The sequence below is a fragment of the Nylanderia fulva genome, unplaced genomic scaffold, assembly GCF_048542155.1.
Source record: "Nylanderia fulva isolate GAGA-0341 unplaced genomic scaffold, ASM4854215v1 Scaffold19, whole genome shotgun sequence".
NCBI lineage: Eukaryota > Metazoa > Arthropoda > Insecta > Hymenoptera > Formicidae > Nylanderia > Nylanderia fulva.
In genome coordinates this window covers 668,181-695,995 of record NW_028190161.1, presented here as the reverse complement: position 1 = coordinate 695,995, position 27,815 = coordinate 668,181, and the positions used below count along the sequence as shown (strand labels likewise).

General features: G+C 30.3%; 1 protein-coding gene across 7 annotated transcripts in view; it reads right to left on the bottom strand.

Moving 5' to 3' along the window:
- The window catches only part of MESK2 (misexpression suppressor of KSR 2), a 31,330-nt gene extending 5,419 nt beyond the window's left edge, over positions 1 to 25,911 (bottom strand). For 2 of the 7 annotated variants that reach the window (XR_003820658.2, XM_029309149.2), the window contains exons 1-8: positions 25,546 to 25,910; positions 20,970 to 21,347; positions 17,312 to 17,365; positions 5,910 to 6,109; positions 5,619 to 5,739; positions 3,513 to 3,801; positions 1,444 to 1,713; positions 1,055 to 1,139 (exon numbers count right to left, since the gene is read on the bottom strand). Coding sequence is in view for 6 of the 7 variants with exons in the window: in XM_029309149.2 (XP_029164982.1) it covers positions 1,055 to 1,139; positions 1,444 to 1,713; positions 3,513 to 3,801; positions 5,619 to 5,739; positions 5,910 to 6,109; positions 17,312 to 17,365; positions 20,970 to 21,184 (1,234 nt within the window). In the remaining variant the exon portion in view is untranslated. Of the gene's footprint in view, positions 1 to 1,054; positions 1,140 to 1,443; positions 1,714 to 3,512; positions 3,802 to 5,618; positions 5,740 to 5,909; positions 6,110 to 6,854; positions 7,163 to 17,311; positions 17,366 to 20,969; positions 21,348 to 25,545 lie in introns of those variants that run through there. The other 5 variants (XM_029309148.2, XM_029309150.2, XM_029309152.2 and 2 more) reach the window with 5 other exon arrangements.
- Positions 25,912 to 27,815: the final 1,904 nt, after the last annotated feature.

The window sequence follows — 27,815 nt, the reverse complement described above, 5'->3', positions numbered from 1 at the left end:
GATTGGTTCTATAGTGTTCTTGTGATTAAAAAGCTAAACAAAATGACAATTGAAAAGAGCATTATTCAATTATTAAATTACGCGTAAATTTACGATTTTAGTATTTATATAAATATATAAGCACAATATATTTTGTGTGTATTCTATAGCAGAAGAGTACATTCTTTAACTTAAAACATGTGTACAATGTTATAAAAAAAAAATCGAGATCTTAAAATTCTAAGACATTAACTTGTAACAGCAACTATTTTATAAAGAGTTTCGATTTAATAGATTTACTTAGAGAAAACATGTACTTAGATATTATGTGCACGAATTAATTTTTCTTAATATTTTTAAAGATTAAATTATATAAACAATTTAATTAATTTATAAGCATAATTTTGTTGTTTAAATTGATATTAAAATTAAGATCGTAATTTAATTGATAAGAATATTTGACGTTTGAATTATTTATACAGTATCTATTATCGAAAGAAAGTCAATTCAAAAGTACTTATCTAAAGAATATTGAAGTATATAAAGTATTTGCAAAGTAGGCCAATTATTTTTAATGGATAATGACAGAATGCAGCAGTCGATAAGAGCGAACTTAATGTTAGAAATGATTGCATAATCGAAATTTCTCATTTTTTTTCCATTTCGACATTTAGTCATGCGAAAGATGACGTGACCACCTGCAAAGTCTTGGAAGTTTATCCTTTTTTCAAGCATAATTATTTACAATCATTTGTGAACAAATTGGCCGCGATTCTTTCTTTTTCCGTCTCACATTACGTCTATATCATTGATTACGAAAAAATATACTTTCTATATTCATTTCTACCGAAACATTTCTTCTTGAGTCACTTACCGACACAAATATTTTAGCTGGTTGGCAGTAATTACTGACACTTCACACTTCCGCTTGCAAGCGATCACGAGATATATTTTCTTATGAAACTCGACGACGCGTGCGCGAATTGCTTATATCAATAAAGATCAATGAAAATTGTCGTTTGCTAGTTAGGTGATTAATTTCGGAAATATAGTTCGCGCGAAAACGCTCACTTACCATATCCTTCGCCTTGAAGAAACAGTCGGAACGCCTCGCTGACTTTACCCGGTTGTTCTTCCAATACCATACCGCAATCCGAAATCTAAAAAAACAAGATGCAATCGATTATCTCTCGATCATTCGCAGGCTAAACATTAATCTGAATTGAAGACGTCTTTGTTGCTATTAAATTTTAGACTTTATCGTTCATAGTTATACTTGTGGAATTTAGTAAAGGTTCTTTATCTATCTCATGTGCCAGATAATAATTACGAAATTGCTACGTGCTTCTCTTATGTTAAATATTTATTCATCACAGATCCCGTCTGCGCAACGAAATAATTTAATCCATAAAAGATACATACTTGCTATCATACGTTTAATGAAATTCTAATGAGGAAGCTTACCTTCATCCAAGAGCTATTTGTTGGATCCAAACGTCCGTTTAACGTTACGGTGTCGTCGACGTGAGGGCTTAGAGCACCCGTGATATTGATCACTGGCACACTAAGCGTCAATCCTTCCTTCTTACGCGTTGGATCCAACTCCCTCGTTATATTCAAATCCGTGCGACGAACATAACTGTCGATAAACAATGCGAGATTCGTTGGGTTTACACGACGCTCGAAGTAGTTCTTATACACTTGAACTAAATCATGATTCCGCTCTTCGGTCCCCTGCAAAATTATATCGATCATATTTATATATGTATATAATTATATATATATAGGTAAAATATACATAAAAATAAATTGAAGTTACGATATTATTATGATATATTTTTAAAATATCTTTTTTTTTTATCAATTGAGAAACATTATTTACTCAAAAAATAATTGATAAAAAATTCTAAAAGTTTCTTTTCCTTTATAGTTAACACAAACAAATTATTACAAATAATTTCTCTGTTAATTTACAGTAAGAAATTTGTTTCTTTCAAAATATCAATTTATAAATATTTAAAAAGACATTTCTCTTCGTATATTTTAACTTTTTTGACATTTGAATCTTTTTATCGGTTTTATATTTTGCATAACCGGTTAATATTGTTTATCAAATAATAAAAATTCAAATTTTTGCTGTATAAAATAAATCGCATCGATTACACGTGTCGCAAATTTGTTAATAATATATGCAATCGCCATTATATATTCAACTCCCTAATGACATTAATGATAATTCTTTTATCCTTACGCCATCAGCCGGCATTACATTAATCATACGATTGCATGCGAGTTTGTAATCAAAGTAACCCATCTTTTTACCTCCCATATTACCTACATCTGCCGATCGACTGATTTCGAAGGATCGAAGAGCGCATTATGCGCTCACGATCCGGTTTCTTCGAGACGCAGTATAGGCAAAAACAACTGACAGAACCTATCATTAGTGGGATGAAAATGGAACAAAATGATAGAGTATGCAGGAAACAGCGCGACATACAGCCAGTTTTGAAACTTATGTTCTCGTGTGCTTTCGAATAATGTTGGCCAAGTTTCATAATAATCCGGCTAATATACGCTTTATTAAACTTCGAAACTTTTATCTTTTGAATCACGCGCTAAAGGTCGTTTTTGTATTAATTCAATTAGTATCTTTCTTAATTAATTAAAATTTTAAGCACAATTAAAACATAATTTTTGAAGTATACGATTCAAACGTATTTCTTGCAAAAAAGGCGATATATTTTATTATTTTTATATTTGCTTCTTCAAAGGTTAGAGGTCATTTTTGAACGCAGTAATCTTCTCACGTTGTATAATAGCGAGGAACTGTCAGTTTAATCTCTAGTTTCCATGGAGATCGAGCCTTTGGAAGCTTAAGCTTCATCGTCGATAATTCATCTTGCGCTCGCGCATGAACGCTAACTGGGTTGACATTATTTTGCGCCTCATAAGAGCCTGGCCGGTTTATTAGTCATAGAATTTAGACAATTAAAATTCTCATGAAAGAATTTAGAAGAGAATTTATACGCAAGGTGTTTAAATTATCCGCGATTATACTATTGATGTTTATATTAATCAAATATTAATTAGAATTGGATATTAGTGCCACAAAATATTTCATATATAATGACAAATGTGTAGTATAAATTGAAAATATAAATTCAAATATAAATTACAGTTGAAAATAATTTTATTAACTTTTACTCATTATTTTGTGTTGAATATATATAAAAATATCGCGAGATCTGTGATTACGAAGATTACGAATTTAAATATAAGTCAACTCTAAGTCTACGTTAAATTTGAGATACATAAATTTATTAAAAAATTATTGATAAAATTATTAATATTAATTATATATCAAATTATCTTAACATTGTAAAATTATAATTTCAATTTATAATATTATAAGTTCAATATTAAGATAATTGAAGTCTTTTATGAAATGAAATTTTTGCAATTGCAATATTGTTTACTGTTAAACCGTAATCTAGAATCATTGAAAATTTCAAACAATATCATAATCTTACCCTGCCAAAATGATGCCACATTAGATAATCGAGAACACCCTGCGTCATACCCTGCGATCTTAGGTGGCGTACGTTCAATTTTTGATAGCCCCATTCAATCCATCCTGCTTGCGTAGATACACAGTTGATCAGGCATAGTGCATTTACTTTCTCCGGATGAGCGAGTGCAAATCTTGACAGAATATTAGCGCCGGCACCGACTCCGAAACCAATTACGGATTTTATGCCAAAATGACCGAGAACGAAGAGCAGCTGTTCTGCTAGCTCTTCCATGGACGGATAAGTGTAACTGAAATATATAAAGAGTTCTGCTTTGAAAAAAATTATTCGTAATGTTTCACTTTGATAGTGTTACATAGCTCTTATAAATTCATGTCTAAGTGATGTCTAGCAGCTAATTAACTACCTAAATTCCAAATTTAACTTTTGCAAAGAAACATCATTAACAATAATGAATAAATTATTGAGTGTTGACAAATCTTTATGGTATTTAATATACTTTCCATGTTATATATTTGTTACTCATTAAAAGTTACAAATAAACCAGGAGACTTTTAAAGCTTTATTTTATTTTTACATTTTCTATAAATATGCAGAAATTGTAAAAAATTATTATTACATATTATGATAAATTGCATTCACTGGAGATTTAAATAACAAATTTTAAAAGAAAATTTAATATTTATTTTGCTTTGATATTAATCATGTAATGTATTGTAATGTATTGTAATGAATTTTGCATAATATTCTTTTATTATTGATAATATCTATTTTTGCGAATAAATTCAATTTCCATTTATTAATATTATACATAACTAAAAAATTGACATAACATATTATTAATCAATAATTTTATAAAACAAATAAGTTTTCTATAAACAAAATGATCGATAATTGATATATCGACATTTAAAACTATTTTGCATCCTTTAAAGAGATTTGGCACGCGAACAAAACCAATTGACAAAACTTCCGCATGCAAATCTGCATTGCGGTTTAAATTATTTTATAACTCAATGTTTAGTTAAGTGTCTCTTTGAGATAAATCTCGATTTAGAATCAATTTAATCAATTGTATTTAAAAGAAATCATTTTTTAATCCAGTAATGTTAGCTATCTATAGTTTACTTTTATAAATCATTATTCATAATCTTAAAAGTTATAAATCTCTAATTAAACAAATCGATGTAATGATTGATATTATGTATTTGTGGTATTACAATTATAAATAATTATAATTTTTATTATTTTATTTAAATTCTAAATATATTAATTTGATAAATATTTTGAATAACTGAAATAATAAATTATAATTATTTATAATCATAATATCAATAATTACATAAATTTGTTTAAAGATTTATAACTTTTAAAATTATAAATAATAATTTATATATAATATGATTGCAAAAAATTAGTATCATGACTTGTCAAGCTATAACACATATCTTAATTTTACCGATTATATCTTGGTTTTATTTGAAATAACTTAGCACGAAGAGTTACGTAACAATCGATAAGTTCGAACTCGTATAAATGTACAGATATTGATATTATGATAAAGTAAAAGCACATTTATATGACAGAATATACATGCAAAATGATAAAATTATGAAAATTATACAATATATGATCAATTATTTGTAAATCATGAAAAGAAAAGAATGAGTTTTGAGTTCGAAAGAAAATTTAGTTTGAGGGAAAATTATTTTATCAAATTGTAGATTTCTGCTGAGTTATAGTACAAGTTATAAACAAGCTGTCAATGAAATTGGACTTAGATTGATTGAGATATTAATTAGGTCAATGATTTTCGTGAAATGATTTGTTGTAAACTGACGCACGTAAATTTAGAAAAGGTTTAATGTATATGCATCAAAAGTTCTCTAATTATTAATTAACGTCTTTAACAATTTTTTCATAAAAAAAGGAAGAATCCTTTCTTTAATTGTTACTTGATGAAAATTAAAAATTTTTTTTGATTACTAGCGCTGATTGTAGACGTCTCTCGCATATAGATATTTTGTTTCAAAAAATCGATAAAATAAAATAAAATAACTGTAATTCTTTTCTTTTATATATTTATTATTTAAAAAATTAACTCACTCTTCGGCTAGCGTAGGCGCACCTTCCTCTTGTCCGGGTGCGTTTACATGATACACGCAAAAGTTTTCGAGTAAAACACGCATATCAATGTAATTGAAGAATGCCTGGAAGCTCGAGATGTCTGAAAGAATTATTTTCATATGAAAAATGCATATTTTATATGTATATAGGTATATATTTTAGAGAGAGTATCATAATAAAATAAAAGTTATAATTTAAAGAAATATTATGACTAGGATTAAAATATTTTGCGGAGCTCTATATTACTTTATTTGAATTAAAATTGCTCACAGTTAAGGCCTAGATCGTGATAAGTGAGGATAGCTGGTTTTGCTCGATTTCCTTGCACCGCTATTAGCAAACTTCCTTTATCGGTTTCCACTCTTTCTTCTCGTACAGAACCGTCATCTCTGGAGAGATATCTCAGTGCCGGAAATTGCAACTGAATGTTCTTCAGCTCGATGTCATCCATGCTATCGGAAGGCATCGTGCTGCACATAAAAAGAAATCATTTAATTATTGGCATCGGGATATAAGAAAGCATGAAAAAACGATTCAATATTCATAACGTGAATGCCACTTGGACGATTGCGGCAATCTAAAAATTTCCGAGGAAATTTGACGCTGATAAGGTTTCTTTTCATATTGAATAAAGTTATAACTAACTAGTTAAATTTAGATATAAAATACCTCTCATCTTTTCCTCTATTTTCAAGTTGAATATCCTTGTCTGTCGGAAAAGCTAAATAATTCAAGCTCTACGTTCAACATATAATATTAGTAGAAAAAATACATATATATCTACTTACAGATGCATTTTTAGATCTATACCTGCTAATGTAGCACTTTTATATGAAACAGTTCATAATATATTTTTCAAATAATATTTTAATCTGATTAAATGCATAAAGTTTTTTTTTGGTTACATCATTATCGCATGATATAATATACTTTAATACAAGTTATAATTGAAACAGAGGGTGTGCATTTCGACGTGTAGAAAATGTATTTTTCCAATTTCATTTACAAGAAGTCAATTAAAAAAATGAAGTGCAAAATAATTACTTTGCACAGTGAAATAATTACTTTTATAGATTCAAACTAGTATAGTAATTTTTATTCCACAAGTTATTTTATCCTTTTTTCAAATATGTGTAGATGAGAAAATAATATTTTTTAATAATAAGTGAACGTCTAAACTTTTCCGCTAAACAATATCTCTAATGTTTATTATACCTGTTTCCGAAGTTAACGGCTGGCTTTAACATGCTTTACGATGCAAAGCGAGCAGCTTGTTTAAAGTTCATCCAAGTTATTACTAAGTAAGCCAATTGTTGCCGTTTTATATAATAGATCGCAATTGTTTATTGTTGAGTCAGTTTTCATTGTGTGTTATTGCAGAAAAAAGTAATAGATATAGACAAATAGATGAAATGGTGCTTTATTGACCGCAGTCTATTAAGTCTCCTTGACCAACGACCACGTCTCCATTTTCATCGATAAATAAGAGTTACAGGGGTTGACTGAAAGCGATAAATTTGTTTTTGTGGCAATAATTGCATTGCGTTAGAGAAAAAGCTGTAATGTTTTATACATTAAGTTTGTTTCATCTGGCTAACAATAATTATCATGTTTATAAAAACAATATTTAAAAATTTTTTTTCTGCAAATGCTTTTAAAATATTTTAATAAAATTGTTTCTAGTATATTTAATAATTATTTTATTCGTAATAAAACATATAAAAGTGCAATTGGCAATATTATTTTATTTAGAAGAGATAATTGTACAAAGTTTGTCAATTTTTTATTTCGTCACAAGTTTTTGTGTCAATTATATCAAGACAGATGCATTCTTGAATGAGAACGCAGTGTCTTTACGAAGAAAATAAGTTTCTTTATACGATATGCATGCAAAATGTCAGTCAAGATGTCAAACATGACTTATATCCATTTGTGTATCATATCCGGCAGTCGAAATAAATGATTGAACGATTTCTTAAAATTGTTCTCGTTAGTCGGTATATCACATGCTTTAATTATAATACGCAGATCTTTATGCATATACGTAGATACTTATTATTATTACGGCAATTAACTTTGCGACAGACCTGAGTTAATTAAACTTCTGATCCGGTGACTCGGAAAATTAGTGGAAATGTGTTTGCTTGGCTGGCAAGGTAGTTAAAAAGTATATCCTCGGTTCAGGATTTAAACGCTATTTCAAGCTATCTCACTGCACGCGCAATTTATTCCTAAATTGGCAATAACAGTGTTATGATGGAGCTTTAAAGTACTAAATTTACAACGTTTATCAGGCTAAAATTCTGCGCACTTTTTCAACGAATACGCAAGGTTACTATTATATACGCGTGATTAATTAGTTATCAACTATATTATTACAGATAGTCATTATCAGCTAATCAGTACCTACATAAATCATAATCTAAATGTCGAATTTTATTCTAATACATTTGCTTGATCTCATATCTTCATATTGTTATTCTCATGAGTCTTTTAAAATAATGTTTAATTGATATAATATTATAAATAAAACATTTTCTAAAACAAGTGTTTTCCAAGGATTAAATTCATATTATTTTTATCTTCAGATCCAAGACATAATTTTATATAATATATAATCTTAGCATAATTCTTTATAACTAAAATTCATATATAGTTTTTATATATCATAATGCTAGAGTTATATATATATTAACGATCGGAGCAAAATCTAAATTATACTTAACGCTGTGCTATAGTCAAGGCGATCTCAACAAAAACAATTAATGGATCGAGTAATCTATTAGTAGTTCCATCTCAGTTTAAAGTACATATACGGGCTATGCATTTTAGCCTAAATGCAGGATCAGTCTAGGAGGATGAGTAATATCCCCATGTTATTCTAAACGCGCGCCTACAAACGATAGCAGCGATAACTTTAATCGTCTACGGAGTTACATCCACGTCCAACTAGTTGTGAGCTCGCTTAATGCTCGAAAGACCTAGTTCGACTTGTATCCCGGAGGATTTACGGCGCCAATCCTATTTTAGTAAAACGATAAAATATCAAATATTTCGTTTGACTTCCTAGTACGCGCGAAAGAATTTTTGAGAGAAACATCACCGCGACGTACATCGTCCTGTAATCTTATCAAAGACCCACGCTTTCTGAAGAATTCGTCTCTTAAAGCTGTTGTTCGAAATTCTTTCGTTCAATGTAATCAGAGTAAAGGCAATATAACGTAATACGCCACTCATCCGAAGCGTGAATAGAAACTGCGTTTATAGATCATGCTTCGTGACCCGCTGCAAAGCGTTCGCATTATTAAATTCCTTATCTATATTAATCGCCACTTGTGAGGTAGATTGCACGTATGCATTTTCGCATAATATAAGAGCAGCTAAATTAATGCAGTGATTAATTATCTTTCGAATTATTATTTTGTTTCAAAATTTATTATTATTTTTATATGCATCTACTGTCAAAATTATTTTTCGATTTATTTTTTTCAGATTTATTTTCTATATAAAAGTACATTATTTATATTGCTGAGATAGAGGAAAGATTTAAAGTATTATAAATATATAGTACGATTGCAAAATTAAAATATTCTATAATTTAGTAAATTATATAAAATCCTTCACTAGTATTCACCATTGGTTGTACATTAATAATTGTGAAAAAATTGTTTTCCTCTTATTTTCCATCTTTATTTGTAATTAATGCTAGGTGCAACATTGCAATTCAGGAAAACATTTGTTTGTTTTTGCGAATAGGATGTAAAGTGGAAGAAACCGTTTTCACAGATTTATAGCGCGTATTGTAGACGGCGACGCAATGACTGGCGTCAACGATCGATAAACAGAAATGTGATGTCACAAATGCGCCATAAAATTAATTGAAAGACACTTTGGAAAACTTTTAATTGATAGAAATTTTGAAAATTAATTATCAGAACAATGAACAATATTGCAATAGTTTGGACAAAATTGACTTATTAATAAATCGTGCATATTTCTCGCACTAAAAATTGATAGTACGCTTTAGTGTATAATAATATTTTTTTTTTAAATAAAATAAAATCTTCAAGATTTGTTATATCTCTGTTACACTTCAATTATTTTTTAAAAAGCCATATTACATTAAAGCGTATTATCTGTTTTTGAATACAGAAATGTACATGATTTATTGATATAAAATTTTAAAGATTTGATATATATCTCTATCACACTTTAAATATTTTTTTTTTAGAAACAAACAACAATAATGAAAATTATACGCTTATATAAATATAAAAATGTTTTCTAGATATTTAGGGAAAAAGATAGTATAATTATTTGTATTTTATCAGTTACCTAATCAAATTCTTCAATTTAAATGGTACATGAATTAATATACATAATTATAATTAAAATAAGGATGTCAATTTGGAAACATGTGTAATTAATTTGTAACAATTAAATATTTCTTTTTTGATGTTTGTATATAAATATATACAGGTATGCATAAATCTTGTTCAACAAAACGTAATACTTCGGTTTCAATAAATTTATAAATTAACAAAAGAGAACTTTGCTTAAAAGATATTAAAATCAAGATACTTCACGATTATATTACAAATTTGAATCATAGTTTATTAGACATAATAACTTCGCAAGAAGCATTGTTTTAGGTGTTCCCTTTCGCTATCTCAAACTATTATAACTGGAAATAATATCTTTGACAAATAGGAGTTAAGAATACTATTAACTGAAAGTGTTTGAATAAAGGACAAAGACATGATGTAGAACGAAGAACATGAATCCAGATATCAAAATAGAGTTTATAAAGTGCAGTAACAGATGTGAAATCTAAATGGTTGTAGAAAAGTTTAAAATTTTTTCTCGGTGGATATTTATAAAAAAAAAAATACATACCCGTCGTTGCATTCTCTCAAAGAAATATAATGAATATTGGGACACTGCTTTACGGCAGAATTTGTTGCTCCCATTGAAAAAATTTAACGTATTTAATTTGGACTTTCTGAAGGCAGACTGACAAATAAGTTAAATTCGTGTACCATTTAAAAGTCAAAAAGTTATCTTGGAAATGAAAATAAATCGTCTTGTATCATGTTCTCGGTCATTTGTCGGTATACATATAGTTATTGATTAAATGTAAACAAAATCAGTACATGATAATGATAAGTAAATCAAATGTAAATATAAATACTAGAAAATATCAAAAGGTTATAGGTAAAAATTATATCATAGTTTAGATAAAACGAACTTATCTTATCTCCATCTTTTTTTAAAAAACTAAGTTTAAAACTTGGGAACGATAAATAGCAAGTGTCATTAGACAAAATTTTTTATAATTTTAAAATTGCAAAGAAAACTTTTTTTAAGAGCAAAGCACCACAACATTTTGGAGCGAAAGATCGATTATCCTTGGCGAGACGCTTAATTGCAAAGGAAATTATAAAGTCTAAAGCTCCCATTGAAAGAATTTATTTCATAAATATTTAAACTTGAAAATTCTTTTTATATAAGAGCTAATATTTTCTATTTACGTAATTATAAATATAAATCTTTTTATATATCTTTTATAATAACATGTGGCATAAAAAAGAAAATTTTAATATAAAATAATAATAATAATATACATATATAATTAGATTAATAAGAAAAATTTTATCGGAGTCTCTGTCGTATACAAAATAATATTCTATATTTTAGCATTCTTTACTGACAGCAAAACGCTATAATTTACGTGCATAACAATTAAGATTCTGTAGTCAACCAACGTATATAATACGGCATATTCTATACTTTTATTTGCATATGTGAGCATTTGAGAATTTTTTTAATAAAATGCTTAAAAAACTTAGAATATACAATAGGTTCCATATTTGCTTCTAAATTGATAAAAATCTTAGTGCAAACGTAATCCAAATGCACATCAAAAGAAACTGTAGATTCAATGAATATCAAAGTTTTACTTTCCTAATTATTACTAAAATATTTGTCAAATAAAATGTGTGTAGCGACATATTTTTAGCGAGAATTGAAATGTTGAAGTTTGCAAAGACACTTTGCATTTTAATCTAGCTTCTAATTAAAAAAAAGTTAACCTTTAAAACACTCGTTTATCCGCTGTTATTATTAGTTTTATATTAATTACGTCATTACATTTTTATTTTATTTTAATTAACAAAAATATTTTTTATACGAGAAGCAGAAATAGAAAAATTTTAGTTTCTTGTTTTTAATAAAATCCGTTAGATAATTACATATTTTATTTGACATTATTTTCAGTAATAATACTTTGGTTAGAACAACGGTACCAGTAGTGATTCAATATCGTAGTGCTACTTAAATTTCCAAGCACAGCTAATTTGCGTGTGCAAGAGATTTCCCGGCACGTCGTTTCCGGTCAAAGTCTGATTATTCTCTTCCTCTTTTATAGTAGCGATAAAACGTGAGGTTTTAAAGACTATTTATATAAGTATTAATAACGTTATACACAATACATATGTGGTTGAAAATTATATAATAAAAATTTATTTCTCCAAACTTATCCAGTTGTGCAAATGCATCCAGTAATGCAAAATATATAAAGTGTCTTGAAAGCAAATTTATATAAAACAAAAAAATTGTGTTTATTAATTTTATTGTACTGAATAAAATTATATATTTATGATATAATTTATTGTATAAAAATTTTGAAATCTTTTTTTATAAAGATTTCTAGTTTATTAATTTTTCGGAAGTTGCAGTTTTATTTGGAATATATTAAACTTGAAAATAATCATAAAATAATTAAATAATTATAAGATAATTGTATAATTGAACGTGAAATATTTATTTTCAAATAACTTTTACTTTATAAGTAATAACAAAAAATGGAGAAATAAGTTTGAATAAATACGAAGCGTTAAAAAGACACTGTTTACATTCTTGAAATATGTACAAGAGATTATTACTCGTATATATTTCCTAGAAAGGTCATGATATTTAAAGTGACAAGTGATTGCATCATATTAGTATAAAGGCACGTGTATGTAAATTCACATAATCAAATTTTATGAATTATATGTTATTACAATTTTAATTATTCGACATAAATTCATTAAAAATGAGGATTTGAAGAATCTTCTTATTAATATTTATAATTTAATCAAATAATAAAAATTATTAAATAATTTTTTTATTTTTCTTATATGTATATCTGAAATATTTTATGAAAGGCTAAATGCAAAATATATACTATTAAAATTCCATATATTAGACATGTTATGAACTTATATTCGAACTAACATCGATATATTTTATACATTTTTAGCAGTTATTTTTGTTAGTAAATCAAACAAATAAAATTTTACATAAGTATATTTTAAACTGAAAAGTTATACCACTTTTAGCAATAGAAATAGAATTCATAGAACAAAGAACTGGTTGATCCTGGATCAACCTGAAATCCTACTTTTGAATTTTCAGAGATATCTCGCGTTACGAATATTTAACCGGCTCGTTGAAAATGCCCACTTAAATGAAAAATGGTGCAATATTCCTTTAGGCTGGATTTTGTTCTCATATTTTGCAATTTTGAAACTTAAAAAGCTCTCGTGCTTAAATTAACTACGAAATAAATTTATAAAATACGAGCTCCGTCGAAAGAAAGATTTGCAATAGCTTTAAATAAGCTATTAAAAGAAAGATATTGGATATCGATTATAAAGTACATTAGAAGAATAATAATTCGTCATAACAATATATAATTAAAATGTTATTTTTAATGTATTATTTCTATCTTCAATATATATGTATATATTTTTTTATCAGAAAAATAGAAAGTTTATACTGTAAACTACTTTTTTCGTATTTTTATAAATTTATTATTAGAGATTTTTTTCTTAAAAAAGAATAATATAACTTTAAATAATAATATTTATTTCTCAATTGTGTTTAAATGGCAAATAACGTCACTGAATTTTTCTTAAATGCAATCGATCGACCACAATCTAAAACCAAATAATCGGCATCAAACAGTATTGAATATGCCTTTATTCGATATCTTATGTGATAGCACTCTTTATATCGATCGAATAACCGAAGTGCGTAGATAGATTCTTTCTGATCATTTGCCTGTAAGACGAAGCCGCACAATAAGAATCGATTTACACATCCCACTACTGATCCCTCACGAACCAAGCAAGCAAATAAATCTCTATTACAAATATAAGTATGGTGCAAAACACGTTGTAAACAGAACTGCGTTTATTATTATTATATTGTAGAGCGCTGGTTATTTTAGTTAGACTTTGCATTTCTATCAGAGAAGAATGGATCAGAGATCCAAGATTAGTAATAGTTTGTTTAATTGAAAAATATACAATCTCTCTTGCAATTCGCAAATTTTACTATTGCTTTAGATTTTGTTATATATTTCCTCATATAAATATAGTTTTAAATCAATTTTTTACATGTTGCTTTGATTGACTATTTATTCTCTGCATTTGCAACAAAAAATTTAATTGTTTATCTCTGATTTTACGTCTATTGCATATAAAATATTGATCAATGCATATTGCATTCTATGTCAAAATAATTTATATCAAAAGATTCGAATAAATAATTACTTTGTGCGCTAATATATTATATTAATCACTGCGTTATCTTTATCGAAATATAAAGATATTTCAAAGTCGATGCCATTCGATCGAGGTGGAATTGGCCTAATGCCAAGTTACTTTAAACGAATTTCTAGCAAAGTAGAGCAAACACTGACGTCGCGTCACATACATAGAATCGTTTCGACCTTCTATCGGAGTAATTTATCATCCCCTTACGTAACGAATGATAAAGGCGTTAAATTCAAGATAAGTAAAGACTAATTTCTAGAAAAAGAAAGAAACAAAATTTATGTTATACAGGAGAGATACGATAATTAACAAATGCCAGAGTACTCTTTCAGTTGACAAAGAACTTGCGTTGCTAACTCAAGTTGCACTTCGATCGATATACTTCCGCTTTCTTCACGATGCAAAGAGCAGTGGCCTATTCAAAGCGAAATGTCATCTTTTATCTGCACAAAATGAATCACTACAAACTATAATTTTATTTGCGCAGATCAAAAAGAAAGATTCATGCAAAATAAATTTTATTTAATTGATTAGATTAATTGAATATTCCTAAGAGCTCGTATGAATAACATTATAGCTAGCATCAGTATCTATTATAAACGATTTTAAAAGACAATGTTTATGAAGAATATTTTTAATAAAATTAATCAAAATTTGTAAAATTTAGATGTGCTAAATTAAAGGATGCACAGGAATTTAAAATTTAATATTTATATCTGTTGTGATTAACAGGTTTAAGAAGTAAATGAATTAGAATCAGAATGTAATATTTAAATAATACCTACGGAGTAACGCTCCGTATTTAAATATTAATATTTTCGAATTGTTTTAAATTAATAACAAGTCAAATTAATTCTCTTCTGAGATTATAATAGATTTTATATCTGAAATTTAACATTAAACATTATATTGTTGGATAATATTTACATGCGACATTTTAAGTACTATTTAAAATTTTTTAAAAATAGAATATGCACATATTTTATCATTGCATTTATTGTACAAAAAATTAAATTTAAGAACGTATGTTTACAACATTTGTAATATCTCAGAAATAAATATTTTTATCGGCTCTCAATATAAACAATATAAAATAATTAATTTTCGTAATTTTTCGTGCTATGGCTCTTAGGCTGATTTAGAAAACATCATATTTTAATTTGTAATATCGTCTTATTTGCACAATCAAAAAAGATGAGATACATACATATATATATATGTCAGAATCTCTTTTCAAATAGCTCTTTTTGAAGCGACATTGCATGACATCGTGAAGAAGGCGTTTATACGATGCCCTAATGATTCCTAATTAGTTCTAATTTTGATGTTAATTACTTTGCTGTGAGAACTAGTCAAGAGAGGCATATGACCTCGTCCTTTATCTTAACAAGTGGAGCATCTTTGTTCAAAGACTGATACGAACAAGGAGTGACATGGTGAAATTACATCGTTAACCTCAGGGAGCTCCTAAGCTCGCTATTACATAGTAGATGTTACGTTCCATTAAAGTCCCTTTCACATTTGCTCGTTTAGCACATTGACACATTTTCAACGAATATTTCTTATAAATTGCAACGTTATTATTATCATTTTACAATTAGTTTACGATTTTTAAAATTTTATAATAATAATACAAAAAATACAAAAATTTTTATATAGTTGTAAAGAATACATCCGGAAAGTTTTCTCGAAATTGAATTTATTAAAATAAATTTGAAAAAAGGACAAAGGAAAAAACGCGTAATAAAGTTAATAAATAATATGTTGCATGGATTAAGTTTGATAAAAAACTGACGAAACTGGACAGTCTTAAAGCAAAATTTGATTTTAAATTTACATTTACATTTAAATTAGAAAATGGCACCAGCAACGATGCGAGTTTGTAAGAAGTATGAAGTAGCTCTATTAAACAACTTAAATGTCGAAAGTTTAGGAACTTCCGTTAAACTGTCTTAAACAATTAAGTTTCATAAGCCTCTTGAATTTAGGCCATAGCTCTAAAAAGTAGTTGGGTCATTCATTAAGTGACACTTTTAAACCAAAATCGTAATAATAAAATAATACAATAATTTAGCTGCCATATCACGCATTGTATTGCTGCTTTGTTTTTAGAATAATGTATTACGTGCTTTTACATAATATGCTGTGCGACTGTCGAGATAAATTCTAAAATCATCTTCATCTTTAATTGCAATCTCTCTCTCTCTCTCTCTCTCTCTCTCTCTCTCTCTTTATATTATTTCTTAATTTAATTATACATATATATATATAATATTACAATATTATAATATCTCGAAGTATCATTTACTTATATGCTGATGACCATTAAGAGTTATTCAGCTCAATAGTCTATAATAACTTTTAATAACACAATTGCGAGTTTTAGTTAAGCGGCGTTATACATGGATATATTAGGGTCAATGTCAATCTTGCATGACAGTTAAAAACCCCTAGGAATATGACGACATATATCTCATTTCTACTCACTCTCAGCATTTGAAGCTGTATTCTAATATTCTATGTATTTTAATTTAGAGATATCTCTCTTTCTCTTTTTGCAAATCTTTTTGCAAGTAAAATCAACAGATTTTTTGTCTATTCTCATCATATGGCAAATATTAAAGATAGAAGATAGTATTCAAATAAATTCTAAATTATTATATCAATTTTTATATATTCTATAATATATTAGCTCGTTTTTCCGTTTGTTATAATAATATAATATTAATTAGATTTGAAAACGTTCGTCATTTCAGATGAAATTTTAATATAAAATTAAATTTGCAAGTTTATTCATTCCTACCTGTTCTACGTCAAATGAGTGAAATTTTTATGCAACTGGAATGAAACAGTTCAGAGTAGATGTGAACGAGTAATATAAAAGTGGCTACATTCTCGATCCGTAGACTTATCAATATCAACTATATCGTACTCCTACTACGTATCTACGCATTAACAAATAAATTACAACTACGATTTAATGCGATACTTGCCGAAAGATAGAAAATAGTAGCAATTACGCGCGACGGTCTCTTTAAGTTCTTTCTTCTCCTTTACTCGAAAACTTACCCCAATAGAGCAGATTCCTCGGCAGTGGCTGCTGTCGGCATCCTGTTTCTCTCCCTAAAACAAAATGGCGGCGAATAATCATAGGGCCCGGCCCTAGCGGCATACGTCGTTTCCTTTATCCCGTCACAACACATGGACAATTTGTAAAAACGTAAAAGCAATTAGCATAATAAGCGAATAGCAGTGTCATATTATAGCAGCAATCTGCTTTGGCTAATGTTATACTATACGTTCATTGCGTTAAAAATCAGCTTCTCATTGTTCTACTGCCTCATGTTCCAGCATTTAGCACACGGTCCATTTGAATGTAAAATTATCATTAAGATTACCATTTTTTACGGCCAATTAAACCTAAAGAGCTGAACAATCTCGTATTCAGACATTGCGTACTTAAATAAATTGCTCCCTAAGAGAAATCGAGTTAAACTTCATGCTATAAAATTAAAGCATAGTATTTTTCAATTTTTCAATTTACACGTAATAAAAAGTTATCTATTCTTTTAATTAAAGATATTAAATTTTTAATAATTAAAACATTCAATATATGTGCTTCAATCCTTATTATTTTTCAATTCTCATAAATAATTAGTAAATATATTTTTCAGTGATGAATTCACTTATGCATATATCCAAGAATTTTAAATAAAATGTAAACGTATATTAAAATCGAAGAATCGTGAGATAAAAATAAACGGCAAGAATATATAAGTCAAAATCCTTTACATCCTAATAGTTTGAAGAAAATTGTATTGCAAGTATAACAATGTTGCATTATGGTGTTTTGATTTTTAAAATTGACCACGATAGACTCGGATGACGGTAGCCGGACCCCTCGATTGTTCGCATTTAATCACCCTTGGTCACTCGACTCGAGAAGCCGGTTCCGCAATGCACGCGTTTCCGTTGCGCGCCGTGAAGCGACGCGGACAGTCGCAACTCGAGCGTTGCAAGGACAAAGGAAGACGGCCTATCGCGTGCATGCAACGGAGAAGGTGATAATAACAACGTAATAGTATAACTATGAACCAAGCGGTAATGATGACGATGATGATGGCCATTGCGTAGACAAAAGGGAAGCTGGTGTTATTAGTGAGTGCGTGCGAGACTAGAAGCGTGAGGGAAAGAGACGAAATGACTTTTTGACAGGTGTCATAACGTGACTTACCTTGGGTTCGCTTGTCTTTAGCACGAACTGATCGATAGCGGCGCCTTTAACATCCGAGCCTGAAGTTTATCTGTACTTACTAATTTACTAATCTAAAATGAGATGTATTGGCTTTATAGCCGATTCAATTTGTACAAGGCAAATTTTGGTATTTGCGAAAAAATATTCTACAAAATGTCGTTTTACGAAATCAACATTCCTTTTTTCTTTCTTTGAATCGATATACGTTCACAGTCAGATAATTTTTATCTCTATCAATCTGCGTATTTTTTTATAAAAAAATTCAGAGAAATATTCGAGAATTCTTTAACTCGTTTTATTGACGTGTATACATGTATTGTGCTCGCGTATTCATTGATTTTCGTGGAGAAAACGAACCGTATTTAATAACAGTAGAGGTTGCTAAAGCTGCTGAGCAATTTGTAGCATGCGCGCAAAGTTGCGAGGAATCTTTGGCTTGTGTTAGATTCTGAGATATGTTGAAGTTGTTTAGTTTTTGAACATGTTAGTTTTGGCATATATATATTCAGTACTTTTGGGCAGCATCAAAGCGAACAATCGTCATTAGTAATATTGAAGATGATCAAATTGCAAACGTTAGTATAATTAATAACATTGGCGAGTATATTTTAATTTTTTTATTTTTTGTATAAAAATATTTTCAGCGATTTCTATTTTAATATGGTTAACGTTTTCGTTGCTAAAGATGACTATATTTTTAATATATATATATATATGTAGCACATATAGTATACTTTTAAACATGTTGTTTAAATGAAACGTGATTCATTAATGCATGTTTAAATATCAAAATGTATAAAATTTCAAAAGAAATAATTATTATATATTATATTACATATAAAATATTATATTTAATATTTAAAAAAAAATAGATTTTGAACAAATATAAAAGAGCTGAACGGAATAGAATTATATTATAAAATTTTCTGAAACATTTCCACAGAGTAGTATATGAGAGAATTTATATAATGTTCTGACAAATCAGGATCTCGAAAGTGGAAGTAGGAAATCAATTTGAGAATTTGCTGGTCAACGTTCTGGAATAATGCGAATCGTATGGCCTTATTTTTCATGCGAGTAACGACTCGTGGAAGTTATATTTTACGTATTTGTGAAAAATATTATAATATTTGAATAATATATCTCTTCAAGTCATCATACTACTTTCAGATTTATAAACTTAGAATTTTGTATATTCTTAAGACAATTTTTATTTAAATTCTTATTAAAATTTTAGTGTCAAATTATATGTGCTACCTTTATTATAAAAAAGGTAATTGTATTATATAACATTTTTATATGCCCAGTAAAGGAAATATAAAAACAAAATATTTAATATATTATATAAATTTTATATCGAATTACATATATTAAAATATTTATATATATACGCTTTAATAAATATCAGAATAGAGATGCTTTTAGTCAGCCTATAAACATGCAACGAAAGTTGAGAAAATTGCATCGATAGTGTTACAATTGATTTCATGAAACTTGTTCGCCATAGTAGCTAACAACAAAAGCACTAGAATCATGCCCTGATGTATCTTCGATCTCGAAATGTTCGTTGCTCACAAACTTATTAATAATTTTGCATTACTTATTCTGTTGTTGATTATGCATTCTCATTTTTAAGCTTTATATCCATAATATTGTATACATTAAATTAACATAAACGAAATGAGTAAAATTAAATATTTCCTTCTTCTGGGAACACAAATTATAATGCACTTCCCTCTTTCTGATTTACAAAATTTCAGTTGATCATAAGAATATGCAACTTTTTCTTACGAGAGAACGCAGCTTTTTTATAAAAATTTAAACTATGCTACAATTTTGTGTTCTATCATTTGCATAATTTTTTATATAAGAGTATGCTACGTCAGATTATTGATTATTATCATTGTGATACTTCTAAGTTATTCCAGAAGAAATATTAACTTAATAAGTATATTTTATAAATAGTATATTTTCTTTTCTTTCTCATTTTTTGTTATACATATATATAAATTTTATTTTACTTTGTAATATTAAATATCATATCAATTTTTATTCAATTCATATCATATCAATTATTAAAAACAATTTTCCGATACAATTAAAAAGACACTGTAAAGTTAACTCATGCACAAAATATAATTGAATTTGAAGTTAAAATTTCAATTGTACCAAAATTGGTAAAACGGCAAAATAATTTAAGCAAACATATCAGAGTTGTAAATTAATTTCCATTTCGTGAAAAATCATGTATATGCACAAAATTAAAAAAAAAATATATATATATATCTTATTTTAAAGTCATTTTACATTAAAGTCTAATTACAATTAATGAACTATCGATGCTCAAAAGAGCAAGAGAGGGCATTAAATTCGAGATCGAAGAACCCAGCGAAATATATCCCGCGACCATATCCCTACCTTCTGACCGGTTTCTCCCCCATATTTCCGGACAATGTCGCTTAAGGCAATTACCTTGAGACAATCGAGATGTTTTCGCGATGGTCCTCGATCAGCGGGTCCTTCTTTCGGATCTCGACCTTTGGCGAGGCGAAGCTAAAAGCCTTCTTCACTGATTCGAGAACGCTCTGGCCGGTGGTCTGTGTCTGGTCAACGATGGTTGTGCTTTTGTAAACGTCTTCGCCCAGGTCGCCTAACGACCTGTACGAAGCGCCAATACCTGCCGGCATGGCGTGACTTTTCGTTGTTCTGGCTTGCGACGTCGTCTCTCACCCGACACGACCTAGTTGGTCGTTCTTTGCTGGTCGAGGATGATTTCCGGCGTCCAAAGATATTTGCCCTTCTCGGCGAGGAATCGCCTCGAAGGCGCCTGGAGTTGAGGCGTTGTCGCTGCTGTTGATGATGATAGGCGTGCCCGAAGCCGATATGCCAATATCGCACGTCAAAAAGGCAAACGAACGGCAAAGGAACAAAAGAAAGAAAAACAAAGATAAGGAGATCCTGTGACCGCAGCGCGATTCGAGGCATCGGCAATCGTTCGATCGGAAATAAATAATGTCGATCTTTTGAGAAAGATTTTCATGAAACGATAGTCGCAGCCATAGATTAATTAATATCTAATTAAAAGTTAATTTTTATTCTTTAATTATAGGCAGTTATCAGAGCTAATCGAAGTGGAATTGATTTTATATGCGTAAATAATGTCATGTTCGTTCTATTCTCATTTTTGTCGGCAGCTATCAATGTGCTCTGGTCATAAAAGATAATGAAGGATTTCCTGTAGAAAATTCTTCCCGATAAATTTTACAGAGAAATAGACAAATAAGATTGAATGTTTAGTGATAGATACACAATTTTGTTTCTAACGATTCTGATTTAATTAATTATTATATATTTATATTATTATTATTATTATATTGCATATAAAATGACAGATTTATATAATTTAATTTCATTTGTCTCTTATACATTATGATATACGCGTTTAATGTTTCTAAAAATAACCACGCAAAAGTATAGAAATTAGAATTGTTTTTAAATCTATATATATTCTATAATTTTCTATATTAAATCTATGTTTATATTTTTTGAAGAAGAAACATTTTTCCAAAATCACTTTTGCCAATAATGTAATGTTCGATGAACTATTCATGAAACTATATTTCAAGTTATATATTCTGTAGAGAAATAGATCAATCGAGAAATATGTAAGCCGAACACGTAGAAGTTCCATGGCGCGGCTGCAGCTTTATAATTAGATTTATTTTATTGCGTGACTTTGATCGAAAACGTTATTGCCGATGCCTCGCAGAATCGTCCTCGCTAAAATGTAGGAAATAAAAATGCGTGTCACATAATATAACGATCCACATGCACAAAATCCATCGAATTTGTTGTATATCGAGAGAATCATGCATGACGCGACATGCTAATTAAACTATTTAATTATGCATCTTCGTGAAACATATTAATAAAGGAAACGTGCGAACAAGAAACAATATAATCATGTGAGGTATTCACTTTTTAGTTAACTATTATTAACAGCTAATTAAACGCGTGTGAATAAAGTAGAAATCAATAAACTAATAATTTAAGATTCTTGAACTATGTATCAGCTGATTGCAAGATTGACGCGAAACGTGACGTAAATTCGTGAGAAAAATAGACAAATACATGCAAAAGAGAATGCAAATTCGGTAAATAAATCGGTACGAACGGAGTACGAATTCGTCTGCAATTTGTCTGCTATTAACATCACTTCATCGATCCATCGATCAAGAGAGACGCATTTATCGTATCTTTTTTTCCTCGGTTTTCCTTCGACATCGTTGATAATAATTGATAACCACACAGAAATTTAATTCGTTACACACGCACACACATATATCAAGTCTCTAATTATGGGTGTAGCCCTTTGGGTGCAGCCATTGATCTATGTATATGACGTCCGATAAATTGCAATTCGGAAAAAACCAGGTTTATATTTAAAAATTTTATTACAACGAAATGCTTTCAAAGTGTTTCAATATACATCAAACTGAACTGTTAATAGCAAAAATAAAATTGTTATTCATTTTTGAAGAATCTTTTCGAGTGGGAATACAATTATTGTGTGTCGCATTAATTTGATAATAATTTATACGTTTGTGGCTTCCTATTAATTATGATTTCCGCTAGTTGAAAAAAATAATTTCATAAGATTATTATCGTTGTCATTATTCTATTATTAAGCACTGAATGATTATTGCGCGATCAGCATTAAGACAAAATACTGCAAAGAATTTGCAAACGTACACAATTGTTTTACGATCAAGTTTTCTTACTTTGAAAAATTTAATATTCAATTGAATATTCAATAATTTATGTGTTAAATAGAATTGGATTCACAAAAATTTTGAGAAATGGACAATTTATTTATATTTATCTTTGAACAACTATTTTTTTCTAATCTGTTAAAAAGAATGACTTATATCTCTTATGTCATTACATTCTAATTTAGTGTAATAAATTACATCAATTATTTAAATTGATTGAAGCAAAACAGGTTGTCAATTTCTTAATAAGACAAAATAATTCACGCAAGATACGAAAGAAATCTAACGAATTCATATACGCGCGGGAGAATCTGCTATTTAAAAATTTATTTATCTCATATTAAGTGAAGCGCATATCACTTGAGAAGCAAGCACTTGAAATATCGATGGCGCCGAGTGCAGCAACTGGATCAGCTGCGAGCTCGACTTGCTTATGGCCTCGCGCCAGCAAACAGGAAATCGATCGATCTGGCCAGGACCTTTCCGGCCAAAATATGTATGCATGTCGCTGTTGGGGTTTACGCGATGATCACCAATTCGCCGATGAACTTCCGCGCGCGTGTTGTAAAACGGGTCCCAGAAGAGTCGCGTATTGATTTTTCGCGTAGATACTCGCGTGTAACGTCGGGGTTAACCCCGTTTCTCGACATCTAATTTTTCGTCCGACACTGCCCGACTTGACATCAACTCGAACTGTTCAATTAATGTATTTTATTGAGAAAACTTTAGTATTGCTAACAAACAACATAAAATATCCATTAGCTTTATTAATTTGTTAAATATTTCTATTATTGATTAGTTACAAAACGTCAGCTATTAAAGAAATATATGTGGAAATGTTACTTAAAAATTTAAGAGGGTTAATTAAATATTTATAAATGTTACATATTTAAAACAGTAAGACAGAGAATCATTGAATCGCGCTGATCTGTTCCTCTTTATTATTATGCTTTGACGTGATTTTAAAATATATCTTGCAACGACAAGGCAATAAAGCTTTATAACATGCGTGCATTCTTAAGAGGCAGAACCTCTATATTTTATGCTCCACTTTATTATGTGATACTTTATATGAAAGTTAATATAAAATCACAAAATAGTCAAAGTTGGATTTTACACGCGACTTTAAATATTAAATTGTCAATTCGATGAAAAATCTAATCGCGTTTGACAGTTTTTTTTTTGTATCTTACAACTTTTTTCGTTCTGCAATTCACACGTAGCATCGATCCAGCATGCTTCGAGCGTCATCAAAGCAGCTGCACAAGCTGTTATGTCTGCGATCAGATAACGGGTGCGATAATTGTTGATGAGAATTGGAACGTGTAAAGTGGTTTTTGTTTATTTCTCTCTTCTAAGAAGAACTGTAAAAGTTTTTCTAAGAAAACTGCGAAGAATATGTCTTTTCAACATGAAAGAATTCTAATTCTTTTCTAGATGGAATGTTATAAACAACGTTATAAAACATGTTAAACAATATTTAAAAACATGAAGAAATCATTACTCATTATTTTGTAGTTACTTTTACTTCATCAATAAAAATGCTCGACTCGTGAAAGTTGTCGTTACGTAAATCTAATCTCTAGATACCGAGTTCCCAGGGAATGTAAAAGAGTAGGAAATGCTCTTATTCGACTCAGACGACAGAGATATCGTCTCTCCCGAGACTGTACAAAGTACACAGTATCCATGAAATAAATCATTCAAATTTCCCAAAATAGAAAGACAGTTGACAGAAGACAGAAGGGCTGATCCCTCTATATCGCGATACGTAAGAGCGCGCCAGCAGTTAAGCTAGATCGAGGACTGGCATTGCATCGACCACTATTCCGCGACGTCTAGTTTTTCTGGGAACGATCGATCGTCCGGTCTAACCCCGTTTCCCTACCGTCCCAATGGGACCGATCCGCCTAGAAGGCGACGTTAATACCACGATGAGAGATCGTTCGCGCAACGTCGTGTTCGCGCGCGATCGATTTAGCGCGCCAGGTTCGACCTTCGTGGTTGCAGTGCCGTATGACTCAACCGAGTTTGTCACGACGTCAGGTCTGTCAACGAACAACGATGACTTGTTCGCGCGGGACAAATATGCATCGTGATGATCGGCACGATTTTGTGAACGCGCACACACGGATTTACTATGACGGACGTAGCTCTGATCGATAGGTCGAAGTAGCGAGGTAGATTCTCCGAAGAGAAGACGAAAGCAGACGAGGAGAGCCAGGTTGAGTGCAGGCACGTTCAAGAGCGTTCGAAAGTTCATCGCCGGGACTCACCTCTTCCTTCGCGAGTTCCGCTGTGGGGTCCGAGTGCCGAAGAAGAGTTGCAGCTTTCGCGCGGCCTTTAAACGCGTTTCACCACGAGAATCTCGATCCCCAGCCTTGCGATCACGGTGAGATCGTCTTGGTGACGCGCGATCGGAACGATCCTGATTTCGATGCGATTCCGACAATCGATCCGCGGAAATCGTCTGCTCGACCTTTCGGCGTGACGTGCGAAGATGGAGCACCACGACGAGACTGACGTTAAACGCACGGTGTGCTCAACGATGTTGTACTGTTACTATTGGCCCAAGTGCAGCACGGCTCCAACTACGGCCTGGTCAATGGAAATGAATGCGCGTTGCTTTATGCGCGGTATACACCGGATCGAACCGGTTGCAGACAGACTGCCGACATCTGGTCATGAGAAAGCGCACCCGTCCTTCGTTCACCCGTCTTCAGAATTCCCGCTGCGCACGCAGAACACGAAGCCGACTTTTGCTGGCTCCGCCGGTCGATTATCTGGTGAATTTCCAGGTATCAGTTCTGAAGATGATGGCTCTCTCACAACCAGTTTCATCGACATGATAGTAAACCGTGATATCTAGCGTTGGTACAATTCAAGTGCACGTTTATGTTGGAAGATGGTACAGGAATGAATTAATTCGTGCTACGAAAACATTTTGAGAATATTAATTACTTCAAAAAGGAACTGGTTAAATATGCAAACGGTATAAATCTTGTTGACGGCATTTCTTTAAATATCTACTTCTTAATTAAATTGTCCTATCTTTAAGTAAATATTACAATGCGCAAGATGCTTGACGCACAGCGCCAGAATATTCCGGATGAATGCAGTTTAAATGCGGATATGGTCGATTGCATTTTTATCTAGCATGTTGATGTTGCAATGAATTAGAGTAATATTTAATCGATGATAACAAGCAAGAGTAAATATATAATTTTTTGCACAACACATTCAGAAATCTATTCACATCAGTATATACATGCAGATTAATTGTTTCACACTTTACAATTATTTCGCAACGCTAAATGCATTTCCGGAAATGAAATTTTCGCGTATCATCCTTCATCATCTATCCCCATCTAGAGCTTCCGATTGGCTCTCGTTTACTTCGTCGTTCAAATTAGCCCGCAAGAGCCGGAGAGCTGTCTAAGCGACTGTCTCTCGTAATCGAACCGAGTTGAGTAGCAGAAGAATGGAACAACGTACCGGAAGAGCTCTCGAGAGGGTTTAAGAGGCGCTACATTTTATGGAATTCACTCGGAGTCGAGCGAGAGAGATTAAATGAGCGGCGGAGGAAGCTACGATGAGATCTTCACGGATGGAATCGGTGCTCCGGAATTGCGGAACGTGCGCCGAGAGGGAATTTAAAATCGCGAACCTCTCTATTATCTCTCTCCCTCGACGACACCACGGAGTAAACGAGGACCTCTTCCATTATGTTCATCTCAACGGCTGGATAATCCGTTTCGCGGATTATTGTGGCGGATCTGCCTTATTTATGTGTTCGGGGTTAAAAGGATTTTTTTCACGACACGCGTATTACGCGATAATTCAATGAAGTGCTGTACCTATATCAGTCTGTCGTCGTTGACATTGTTGGAAAGTTATAATTAATAAATGTTAAAATAATGAGCTTTTTAAAAATTGTTCTGTGACATTTCTCTTTTCTATATGTGTCTGGATCGAATCGTTTGCCGTCATATCCGTCATTAACGATAATAGCTATCCTCGATAAAAATTTAGCCGACATTTGGGGCATATCCTGTCGCAGTTTTATTTAGTAACAAAACAATAATATTTTATGTGACTGATTAATTTTTATGAAGTTAATTCTGAATAATACGAGTGGTTCATTACTCACTCGTTCTTCACGAATATTTTTACTTTGAAACAGACATTTAATAATTCATGTTTGAAAAATTTAATGTATATTATAAGTGAATCATCTCTGACATTTTCTATATAAAATATCTAGACTTCGGGTACTCGAAAATACGACAAGAATTCGCGATGAAAAGATAACACGATATATTATGTCAAAACACGAATATTTTCCATGGTGGTATAATAATTTAGTAGCGCATTGAATTTCAGTCTACGTCAAATTTTATTTCTCATGTACAGAGTATCCCATAGAAAATTGCTGAAACTAATCAGTTGTCATTTTTTAATGCATGCAGTTATTGAGAAAACAAAAATTGTGTTAGGCAGAGGAAAGTCTGCAGTTTTTAATGGATATAAATAAAATATTTGTATA